This window comes from Monodelphis domestica, chromosome 1 (genome assembly GCF_027887165.1).
Source record: "Monodelphis domestica isolate mMonDom1 chromosome 1, mMonDom1.pri, whole genome shotgun sequence".
Lineage (NCBI taxonomy): Eukaryota > Metazoa > Chordata > Mammalia > Didelphimorphia > Didelphidae > Monodelphis > Monodelphis domestica.
This window is the reverse complement of record NC_077227.1, coordinates 186339528-186352479: the sequence shown is the minus strand read 5'-3', so window position 1 is coordinate 186352479 and position 12952 is coordinate 186339528. Positions and strand designations below refer to the sequence as shown.

The window sequence follows — 12952 nt, the reverse complement described above, 5'->3', positions numbered from 1 at the left end:
TCAAAGATTAAAAGACACAAAATCAGTTCATTCAGATAAATTCAGCAAGGCAAAAAATATAGGCCTCAACATTAAAAGATAACCTTTAACTTAAGAGACTAAAGACAATTCTGTCCCAGGAACAATGTGGTTCCTCAGAGGTGAGGGCACATTCCTCAGCCCTCCATCACAACTGGATTTCTTTATCTTGACCAATAGGCTAAAATAGCAAAGTTAATAAAATCTGCCAACATTTTGCATAAAAGGAATATAGCAATATATATTCTGGAAAATTACCAAACTGGGCTACCTGCTAAATTACCTGTTAGGCTCTTGGCTTTATCTTCTGGGATTATGAAGGTGCTGACCCATCATATCACTAGGCTGAGAGTAGTGACTAAGTCCCTCAACAATGTCAAGTACTACTGCTACAGCTTATCCTGTTCTCATCTACCAGTTATCAGTGATAACAACTTGCTTATTTTAAATTCCAGCTCCTATCTGAGTAATGAGAAAGGAAATCAAGAAAAGAAAGCTATATTAGGTATTGTGGAGTAAAAGAAAAGTAGAGGCAGAACTGTGAAAGAGGCTGAAAAAAGAAAGACTATTTCTCAACTCAAAATTGAAGCTCAAAGTAGAAACTCCTATTTTTGAAATCAAAACTTCTCTCTGACATATCCATTGTGACAGCTGGGTAACTAAATATTCCATTTTACCTCTGAATTTATTAAGATCTGGAAAGGAAATTAAGGATAACCACAAAAAAGAAATTTCTTCCTAGATCCTTCTTTTCTACCCCACCATGCCTTAAGAAATTAAATTCTAGTGTGACCCTGGGCAAGTCACTTGACCCCCATTGCCTAGCCCTTACCACTCTTCTGCCTTGGAGCCAATACACAGTATTGACTCCAAGACGGAAGGTAAGGGTTTAAAAAAAAAATTAAATTCTATTTGCTATAAAATAATGCATATCCTTTGATCAAATAATATCACTACTAGGCCTATATCCCAGAGATCAGAAAAAAAGGAGAAAGGACCTACTTGTACAAAAATATTTACATATGTTCTTTTTTATAATGGCAAAGAATTGGAAATTAAAGGGATATCCATCAATTGGGTAACAGCTGAACAAACTATGGTGCATGATGGCAATGGAATACTACTATGGTATAAGAAATGATGAATAGGATGATTTCAGAAAAAGCTAGAAAGACCTTCATGAACTGATGCAGAGTAAAATAAGCAGAACCAGGAAAATATTGTACACAGTAACAGCAATATTGTAGAATGATTGACTGTGGTAGACAGCTATTATCAGTGTAAATCTTGAAATCTCTCAGACTTGTGAATGTTAAAAATTTCCCCATCGGGGAATTCTTAATTGGAACAAATTCCCTACTGAGAAACATTCCCCATTTTGATGTGAGAACTCGCCAGGATCAGAAATTGGAGGACCTCTACTCCAATCGTACTTAAGACTTCTTTAGGGGAAAAAACTTCTTGCTGTGGGAGGACCCCTACTCTACCTGTACTTAAGACTGCTTTAGGGGAAAAAAACTCCTTGCTAAACAATGAAAGTACTTGGACCCACGCTTATACTAAGGCAAGGAGTTCTTTGAGCCAGGCCTGTTTTTAGAATTGATACAATGGGATGCTAGGTACCTAAAAGGGGCAGGCAAGTTTTCTCTTGATGAGATTAGTTGACTCAGCTGTGTTTTCTCTCATTCAGACTTACTGAGGAGATTTGGTAGACACAGAAGCATTTTTTCTGATTCAGACTTACTGAGGAGATTGGTCGACTTAGCAGGAATTTAGATGGGCAGTCCTTTGGAAAGCGTCTACAGTGATTGGTAGATGTAGGGACTTAGGGGAGGTGACATGGGAGAAAAACCCCTATATAAGAAAAAGCAGAATCTCTTGAGGAGAGATCCTTTTGGAGAATTCCTTTTGGAGGATCTCTGATGAGGACTGCTTGGGAAGAATCTCTTGAGAGAGGCTCTGGAGAAGGGAAGCTCTTGGAGGACAATCTCTAAGGAGGTCTCGCTGGAGCTCTCTCTGGTGAAGTCAGCTGAGATGGAGCTGGCCTGGTGTTACTAGAATCCTTGTTTAGTCAGACCTTGTGGTGAGTGTTAAAAAAACTGACTGATTTCTCTCTTAAGACTCAGGTCTAGGCCATATTGGCTTGAGGCCCTTCATACTTATTCCTTTCTTACTCTCTCTCTCTTTCTTTGATTACTCATTGTATTGTTAATTAAAATCTCTATAAAACCCAATTGACTTGGGTATTTGAATAATTGGGAATATTTCCCTGGCGACCACCTTATATTTGATTTAAAAACCAAGACACTGTAGTGAAACATATTTCTGCGGTCAAATTTACTCACCCTCTCTTATATCTATCACAATTTATATCTTCCACTATTTTAATCACTACAGTTTAAGACCTCAATCATTTTAAATCTCACATCAGCAATGCAAAGATCCAGGACAATTCTAAGGAACTTATGTCAAAGAATGCTATCCACCTCCAAAGAAGGAATTATTGGGAGTTGGAATGCAGATGATAGCATATAACTTCCACTTGTTTATTTGTGTTTATATTTTCGTAGTTTGGTTTTATAAGATTGCTCACTTACAAAAATAAACAATATGAAGATATGTTTTGCACATATAACCCACATCAAATTATCTTCCAGCACCAGAAGGGAGAAGGGAAGGAAGGGAGGGAGGGAGGGAGATAAGTTCAATCATGTAATTGGTAAAAATAAAAAATTTTAAATGAATAATAATAAAAAAAGAATTCAATTCATCAACTTTAGAATATATATTAAGAATGTGAAAAGCACTATGGTGAATGCTAGAAATATAAGAACAAAAATGACACTGTTCCCACTTTCAAGGTACTTACAGTCTATTGGGAAACTAGAATTGGTATTCTAAGACTATTTATGTAGCTTGTATTTTCTGAAAAAGTAACAAATTTGGACAATAAGAAGACAGCCAATAGAAGGCCTATGGTAAAGGAATAATAGATCAAGAAAGTATAATTGAGATTAGAATGGAAAGAATCCAAAAGAAAAAAATGTTGGTCATAATTCTGATACCCCTAGTATTTGTTTTATGGCACTAATAGAATTCTTTTTCTATGAAAAGAAAAGCAGTTTAAGGAAAAATACTTGCACAAAAATCTTTATAGCTGCACTCTTTGTGGTGTAAAAAAACTGGAAAATGGAGGTGTGTCCATCAATTGGGGAACAGCTGAACAAATTGTGGTATCTGATGGTGATGGAATACTATTGTGCTGAAAGGAATAATGAACTGGAGGAATTCCATGTGAACTGAAAAGACATCCAGGAATTGATCAGAGTGAAAGGAGCAGAATCAGAACATTGTACACAAAGACTGATGATACATTATGGCACAATTGAATGTAATAGACTTTTCTGCTAGCAGCAATGCAATGATCCAGGACAATTCTGAGGGACTTATGAGAAAACACTATCCACATCAAGAGAAAGAATTGTGGGAGCAGAAACATGGAAGAAAAACAACTACTTGATCACATGAGATATGATTGGAGCTGTTGACTTTAAATGATCACTCTACTGAAAATAGTAATAATATGGAAATGGGTTTTGAACAATGATACATGTAAAAGCCAGTGGAATTGCTCATTGGCTCTGGGAGGGGGAAGGAAAGAAAATGAATCATGTAACCATGGGAAAATATTCTAAATTAGTTAATTAAAAAAAATTTTTTTAAGAGAAGCCGTTTAGTATTGAGCCCCTAGGACTGTTGGAGTTTTGTATTACTGTCATTAGTAGTAATGAGGACTGAAAGAAAGCACAAATTTCTTGTCACAGCTTAAAACATTCCAAAGCACAACCCTTAGTGACAGTACCAGATGGAGAATCAGGAAACCATGTCATCCTAGTTCAGAATTGGTGAAACATTGCTATGGATACAAAACAACTAGTCCCAACCTTGCCTTAAATTCTTCTTGAGTAGTCTGGCTCCCCCTGGCCTTCCCAAGTTTTCAAGCTCTAGAGGAATAAGCAATGGCTTTCACAACAATAGTACTTTCCGAAGTTCAAAAAGTAGTAGATAGGGAGGTGGGGGGGATGTAAAAGAAGTTGAATCACAGTGGGAAGGTTACAAATATCAATTAAAAGTTAATGTATCTTTCAGTTCTCAACCTTGTGAGATGTATCATTGATAAGTCAATAATCATGGTCATTGGAAAGCTTTTTAAGGAACAATCACATGGTATTATTATCAAGGCAAACAAAAGTAATGTTAATTAAACTTCTTTACCTAGTGCTCTAATCTAATTACAAACTTGATGCTAGCACAATTTTACCTTGCCAGTTTAAAATATTTTTTTAGCCCTATTCTAGATAATATGCAACACTACTAATATAAATGATTAATACCATTCTGGGTGATAGTAAGATAAACTTCTTAATTTTATGCAAATTAAAAATAAGGCATTAAATATAAGGTACCAGAGGGGCAGATAATCTTTTCTCTGAGAAGATTCACATTTTCAGATGTCCTTTAAAAAGTGTTGTTACAAGAAAGAAACACTGGGAAACATCATTTCAAGAAGCATAAAAGAAATAAGGTCTTAATGGCTACAATATTCATTAACAAAGATGTGATGGAAAATTGAAAGATTTTAGAGCCTAGCAAGGAAAGTTATTTTGGAAATAATAAAAATGTATTATAAATGAAAAGTGTTTCCAAACTTAAGAAAAGATAATATGAGGCCTAGACTAATTAAAAAAAAATCTTGGCCTCAAAATGAAAAAAGATTCAAATAAAAAGTTTGAGTTAAAGATGCACAAGAGAAGAGTGAAAGACCATGTCCTAATGTTTACTCTGATATATTTCTTTGGAATAGATGGGAGTGGGGGGGAGGCAGGAGTGGAATGCAGCTTTGATATAAAATAAGACATCATCAAAATAAAAATACCTTTTTTTTTTTAAACCCTTACCTTCTGTCTTGGAGTCAATACTGTGTATTGGCTCCAAGGCAGAAGTGTGGTAAAGGGCTAGGCAATGGGGGTCAAGTGACTTGCCCAGGGTCACACAGCTGGGAAGTATCTGAGGCCACATTTGAACCCAGACAGAACTCCTGTCTCTAGGCCTGGCTCTCAATCCACTGAGCTACCCAGCTGCCCCCACCATTCATTTTTATAGCACTGTACTTTTTCAAAATCTTTTCCATTTTCTCAATTAAGCTTCTATGCAACTCTGAGGCAGTGAAGGTAGGTACAATCTCCTTTTTACTGATGAATAGATTGAAGGAAAGCCTTTACTTAGGATAGAGGACTGTGCTTTGGAAAATTTCTACATTATGTTGGTGTCTGGCATCAACCACAATCACTGTCAAATTCTTACAGAATCTTTGAATCTCTAATTACAGTGCATCCTCCATCACTGACACCACTTAAAGTTATGATAAACTTTTATAAATTGAAGAGAAAGAAAAGATTAAACTATCTTTGGAAACTCATTTAAGATAAGTATCTAAACAATGAATTGACTTACTTAGAATGTTGTAGCTTCTCCTCTATAAGTGGAAGAACAGCAGGAATCATTTCTCGAGGAAAGATCTGACTGACGATCGTAAGTGCCATGCATACTTCAACCAGGTTTGTGCTCTGCAAGTCCTATTAAGATTATTAATCAAAGGAAATTATAATCATTGCAAATTTGGAAACCCTAGGTCTTAAATGAAGCTTAGTTCAAAATCATGTGAATCCTATAATTTTAATGATTTTCTGTTGATTGGTCTTAATTCATAATTCATTCATTTCATGCAAGTTTACTGGAAGCTTTTATAGGAATTTGCCATTTTATTTGCTTTAACAAAATCAAAACATAATTAGGCTACAGCTGAAAAGAAAGGAGATTGTCCTTCCCTTCCAATACTGACCAAAGTAGTATCTTCTGATTAAGACTGTGGCTGATAGTTCTTTTGAGTAAAAGTACCTTTTATAAGCAAAAAAAAATCTATAGAATCCACAATATAATAGCAGTTGAATGAGAAAACACAGGCTAATGAAAAGCTACTCTATATTGAAGAAAAAGCATATGTGACAGCTCTTAAAACAACTCAGACTAAGAACTTCAGTAGAGTAGCCAATTAAAAAAATTTAATTCCAAAGGTCTTGGAGGGAGAAAACTCCCTATTGGGAAAAAAATGAAAAACCAGTATTATATAACTTCCTACAGAAAACTCATTTTTTTCCAGTTTTTTAGTTTGTAGTAAATAAAGAACAAAATGATTGTGTTTAATCAGCATATGTATTTTAGGGCTCCTTTGCAATAAGTCTCTGGTCCCCTCAGGGTTTAGGAAGGGAGACATTATTCTAAATAATTTTCTAAACCAAAGGCAAAGATTATTTTACTACTTTCCTTTCCACATAGAAATTGAGTGTCAAACTTTGACTCAGTATTCCTAGCATTTAGAATATTTGGAAAAAATGTAGAAGAATTCAAAAACTATTTTAAATTAAGGTTAAATATTAAGGCACTGAGATTCCAGAGTTGTACACTGGAGTTATCTTGAATCTGTAGTTAACATTTTGAGCAAGTCTAGTTTCCTGCCTAAACATAATACTCACTAGAGAATTCTGATCTGTTTTGTTTTTTCCTAAATCCTAAATCTAAAATGCATGGTAATTTTACATTAAGGCTTGTTTTATAGGGATAGTGTTTTTCCTTAGGACAACACTTCACACACAATACAAGTGATTTGGGGGATGGGGATTAAAAGAGAAAATGCTGTGTATTTTTTTAACATTCTCTATATACTTCTCCTGCCTACCTTTAGATAGATGTGTTAATGAAATTTCAAATGGCCAAAAGACAGAAAGCAGGTGGAAGTAGGACAGATAATCCACAGGCTGGATAAAAAAAGAACTTTCATCAAAAAAAAAGTTATTTTTACAATTAGCACTGTATGTAAGAGGAGTTGAAACAAAACTATCTCCCAATTCCTGGGGTTTTACTAACCAATTCAAATCTACCACTATGCTGAATTATAGCCTGGAGCCCATCAAATAGACCAGCCTACATGAATAATACTTTAAAGGCACAATAAAATAGCTCTCACGTACTCAGAAGCAGACTAAAGAGTTTATAGGTTTTCTAAGGCCATCTATTTTATCTCCTATTTACTGCTTATTACCCATCACAAGGTATACATAAGAAAGATATATAGAGAAAATTCAAACTAATCAATTATGAATCAGCAGCAGTTTATTAAAAAAAAGGTTTAGAGGGGACAAAGTAGTAGCTAAAATAAAGGGATTTCAATTACCCAATAAATCTCTTTTCCCCCATTAAAAAAGATAATGGGGGGAGGAGGGCAGCTGGGTGGCTTGGTGGATTGAAAGCCAGGCCTAGAGATGGGAGATCCTAGGTTCAAATGTGGCCTCAGACACTTCCCAGCTGTGTGACCCTGGGCAAGTCACTTGACCCCCATTACCTAGCCCTTACCACTCTTCTTAGCTCCAAGACAGAAGGTAAGGGTTTAAATATATATATATATATTTCTATCAAACATTACCATAGCAGAGAAGTCTTCAAAATCTTTCCAGTTTAAAAAAAAAAAGACTAGACTAGCTTTTTTTTTTTTTTTAAATAAAACCCTTACCTTCTGTCTTGGAGTCAATACTGTGTATTGGCTCCAAGGCAGAAGAGTGGTAAGGGCTAGGCAATGGGGGTCAAGTGACTTGCCCAGGGTCACACAGCTAGGAAGTGGCTGAGGCCAGATTTGAACCTAGGACCTCCCATCTCTAGGCCTGATTCTCAATCCACTGAGCTACCCAGCTGCCCCCTAGACTAGCTTTTATGCTAGTCTTGAGAACACACAAGTACTTATCTATTCTGTAATTGGGATAGTGATAGTGGAGTTATTTCTACATATTTCCTTCCAACCAGTACACATATTTCCTGACTTTTATTCAAAAGCAAATGAGAATTAGATGAGAGTAGGGGTAGAATCCAGTAATTAGAAAATATGGACCAAATCTCATTCTCCTTCTCCTGAATTTATCTTCATTCAAAAAGCCATCTCTCATCAGGAGAAATCTCATATACTTGCTGGGGACTCAAATCATAATGATATTGCCCAAACTGGCTATGTAAATAGTACCTTTACAACCGTATTCACAAGGAGAAGCAACAGTTCATGGTTTTCATGTAGAAATAAAGAAACTGCCAAATAACCTACAAAAGACAATAAGAAAAAAAAAACCCTTCATCACTGCTCTCCAAAAATAAATCAAAATGGTTACATAAAGCAATGTATGCCAGATTTCAAGTATTAGTGATTCAAGTTGGGAGTCAAATATGAAATAAATATATCATTTTCTAAGATCCAAAGAATTTTTTTGTCAAAAAGATGAATGAATATCCTCCTTTAATAGCTCACATTTACAAAGCACTTTAAGATTCACTTTAAACTCACATTTACAAAATACTTTTTCACACTTTATGAGGTGGGTCAATATTATAAACCCCATCTTACATATAAGGAAACTATATAGAGGACAATCAAGGTTCAAGGATTTGTCCAAGATTAAACAGCTGGTCAGTACTAGGGTTTGCACTCAAACACTGGTTCTGTCTCCCAATCTCATGTTCTTTTCACTACACTCTAACTGGTCTGTCTTTGATATTTATGTTGTCTACCATTATAGCATGTGTCTGAAAAGGAGACCTAAAATTTAGTGGCTTTTCAAAGGTTCCCAAAATAGTCTACTTAAATTATGGTAAGGTATGAACTAATAAAATCGTTGGAAAAACTGAAAGAAATTTTATAGTGACTGTTGAACAAACTAATATGATGTCACTCAAATTTTTAACTTATAGAATTCAAAAATTAGACAGGTAAAACAAAACAATTCTACCAACATAATCCAAAAGGGAAAATGTCATGGTAGAAAACAGGCTGGAATCCAGAGTCTGCTTCTTAACACATAGAAGCACCTTACCAAGCCATTCAGGGACCAACAAAGAAACACAGAAAGAATTTGAGGTTAGTTGTCTAATCCAATCACTCATTTCACAGAAAAGGAAATTAAAGAGAAGTCAGGTGCTTGGTCTAAGGTCAAACAAGCAGTAAGGGGCAGAGACAGGATTCTAACCTAGTCCATATAGCTCCAAACATTTCACTCTTTCTACTAAACTATGCTAACATCATTCTTTATCTGTAAAATGGAGGAGCTGGGCTAGATGGCCTCTAAATGTCCATTCCATCTCTCAATCTATGATCCCATAAATCCTATGACTTATATTATTTTACTTCTGCCACTCTACCCAAATGGACTAGTTACCAGACTGCCTCATGGTCAACTTCCATTGACCATCATCCTCAGTTCCCTTTCATCCCTTGTAATACTCCAGGATTGTCTTTATCTTTTAATTATCTGACATTCTTAATAAATATCAAAAAAACAAGAAAGAATAGACATAGCAAACACTCTGATTTCATTACAAACTAGGAGCTGTACCTAGAAAATGGGTAGCATTTGCCCTGACATGAAAAAAGAAAAGCAAAGATATCCAGAGCCCAGGATAGAGGCTAAGACTCCAGGGATGCCAGAACTGAGGAGCAGTGAAAACTGTAGAAAGGAGTCAGTCAATAAACATTTATTAAGTGCCTACTTTGTGCCACATACTATGCTAAGCACTGGGAATACAAAGAAAGGCAAATGACAATTCCTACCCTTAAGAAACTCACAATCTAAAATGGGGGGAAGACAACACATAAAAAGAAGTTGGAAAAGAAGAAGAGGAGAAGGGAAAGAAGGGAAGATGCCCAGCTAAAGGTATGAAATCATGCAGCCAAGTAGGAAATGAAGACGTGTCAGACCTAAAATAGAGGATCTGGGAGGAACTCTCTGAAATCCACCCTCCAATCTCTCCCATAAGAAGGAAGAGAGAGGCACAAGGGTAAGGGGTAAGGAGGTGAGAGCTTCAGAGTTGATTCAGTTTTGAAGGAAAATTAGTTTATGGAGACAACAATAAAGTCAGGTGAGCAGGTAGGTAGAAAATGAAGGTCAAACAGGTTCTCCCCAAGAAGGCCTATGAAGCAAATCTCAAGTCTTCTCAGACTAACTGAAAACTCACCTCTACTCAACCTGAACACCACCTTACTCAACCCATCATTGTAAAGCCTGTGATGGAATAAGGTCAATTAGTGAAGGTAGAGAAACCTTGGTATGCCTTAGATAAGGGAAAGAGGCAATATTGCTGGTTATTTGCTATGTAACTGTTGGCTTGGACTATGCATTTCTTTCTTTAGTAAGCAAATAGGAGTAAATGGCATGATACCTCCAATCATCTCTCTAATAATCAATGGAAACTTGTTTCTTAAGGAAGCAGGTCAGTCACAAGCCATGAAGTTACACTGAAGGTCAAGACAAAAAACACAACCAGAGCTGTCCACAATAACTATAAATTAACCATCGACAATTATTTATCAAGTACCTACTATATCCAGGACACTGTGATGGGCACTGCATTAGATAGGTCCTGAAAAATCTTACAATATGAAGAAGACATACAAAGATAACAAACAATATTTAGAACTTTGAAGCAGGTAGTCATCTAATTCCTCTACTGTTTAAGATTAAGTGATCCCTCTGCTAAACTCCTATAATACCACTCCACTCTACTTCCCCAATCCCAAGCATCCTGTTTCACAATTTTTAATGCAAACTGAAAGTCCGTACTGCCTCCTCTTGATATTTTATCCTTATTCTGATCAGTCCTAATCCTCTTCAAGTTCACTACAACCCAATTTGTCCATATCCTAGTACACTTCATTCTGCCTTTTGGAACTCTCATTCTATCTTCAAAATCCCATCCATATCCATGATTTATTTCAGCCAACACTAGTTTTTCCATTTTCTCACTTTTACTGGAATCAGATTTTCCTCCCAAAGCTATTTCCAATGGAAGTCACTTCTCCCACCATCCCCTAACTTATAAGGCCATGCATGACCTTTGCACTGGTGTTCTCAAATCATCTCTTAATAACCTTTTCATTTCAAGCAAAGTTTAGAAGGTTCTCCTTGTTTTAATCCATTGCTGTCCTATGGGCTACTTTCTCCATTTTAAAAACGTCTGTAGCACCTGATTCACAGAGACTATCTCTCCAAGCCAACCTCCTGTTGATTCCTAAAATAACAACCTCCAGTTTCAACTCCCTCCTATTCTCCCACTTCAACATCATCTCTTTGCTTCATGTGCTTTTGTTTAAAACTCAACTCCATGATTCTGACAAATTAATTCTTCACTAGTCATCATTTTCTTTGATTTCTCTGCAACATCTGAAACTACTGGTCATACCTTTTCCTTTTGGATACTCCTTCTCTTGACCTCAAACACCATATTCTCCTAGCTCTATTTAACTCTGTCTCAGCTCCTTTCTATCACCTTTTCTATCTTCTCATGTTCTTCCTGACTCCTTAATTAAGGTGTGAGTAAACCAAATCTACACTTTTAGCCCTCATCTCTCCTCTCTCTAGTCCTTCTTTCTTGACGATATTCAGTCCTGTGTCTACAACTAACACATCTAGATAGATGAATTCCAAATTCTTAGTTCCAGCGTTACCTCTTTTCTGAGCTACAAACATACATGCTTAGAGTGCATGTCCTACCTGGATATTCCACTCATACCTCAAAAACAAAATGTTCAAATTCAATATCAATCTTACCCCTTAAACCTGCTTCCCCTTCTATATCACTATTTTTGCCAGGGACACCAACACTATTCACCCCAAGTTCCCATGTTCAAAATCTTCCTATTACCATTTTTTTTCTCCTCCTCTAATATCTAAGAAATTACCAAGTTTTGCCAGGACCTCTGCAATATTCCTTACATCTTGTTGCTCTTCTTTGGTCTTGGTGCCACCATCTTAGTACAGATCTTCAGAACCATGCATTGAGACTAGTGTAATAAATCTCTAACAGTTCTCCTTACCTCTAAACTCTGCCATACTTATTGTATAGACCATTCCCATACTCTTTTTTTTTTTGTTATACCTATACCTTCTGTCTTAGAATCAATACTGTGTATTGGTTTCAAGGCAGAAAAGTGATAAAGGCTAGGCAATGGGGGTCAAGTGACTTGCCCAGGGTCACCAAGGTAGGAAGTGTCTGAGGACAGATTTGAACCTAGGATCTCCCATATCTAGGCCTGGCTCTCAATCCACTGAACCATCCAGCTGTACTTCCATACTCTTCTTTATATTCATATTTGGTTATGTCTCTCCTATATTCAAGGTTCTTCAAAGATTCCCATGTAAGTTCAAATTCTTATGCCTAGCATTCAAGGCATTCCAAAATATGGCACTATCAGACCAGAGCACAGACCAAGAAAGCAAACATACCTCTCCTTAGATCATAAAACCTTGGAATAAGTGAAAACTTAGAGATCACCACAACTAGCTCTGAAAACAACTGCACAAAATATTGCACTACCTTCCCTTACTTGTCTTATTGAATATTACTCCCCACCACAAACTTTACAAACTAATCAAATGTAGCAATTCTCTATCCTCGAAACATAGTTTCAAACCTCTATATTTTTGCTCAGTGTTCCCTATTGTTGTTTCCAAACCCCTTATTTTACAGACAAATAAATTGAAACCCAGAAAAGTTAAGTGATTCACCCAAGGTCACACAGGTAATAAGTAGCAGACAGTCCTTGAAATGTCCTTCATCCCCTGTACCAATTGAGTTTGTTAGCCATCTTTTAAAGATGAATTCAAGGGGCAGTTAGGTGGCACAGCAGATAAGAGAGCCATATCTGGATTTTGAAGGAGCTGGGTTTAAATCTGGCCTTAGACACTTCCTACCTGGGTGACCCTGGGCAAGTCACTTAACCCCATTTGTCTATCCCACTCCCTTCTGTCTTAGAGTTGTTGATAAGACAGAAAATAAAGGGTTA

The 12952-nt window shown here is 36.4% G+C and overlaps 1 protein-coding gene across 7 annotated transcripts in view; it reads right to left on the bottom strand.

The window, feature by feature from the left end:
* Positions 1-12952, bottom strand: part of AP4E1 (adaptor related protein complex 4 subunit epsilon 1) — a 304079-nt gene that overhangs the window by 92581 nt on the left and 198546 nt on the right. For 4 of the 7 annotated variants that reach the window (XM_056810189.1, XM_056810191.1, XM_001380552.4 and 1 more), the window contains 2 exons: positions 8147-8220; positions 5533-5654 (listed from right to left, as the gene is read on the bottom strand). In XM_056810189.1, the coding sequence (XP_056666167.1) occupies positions 5533-5654; positions 8147-8220 (196 nt within the window). The remainder of the gene's footprint in view (positions 1-5532; positions 5655-8146; positions 8221-12952) is intronic. The other 3 variants (XM_056810192.1, XM_007479948.3, XM_007479950.3) reach the window with 1 other exon arrangement.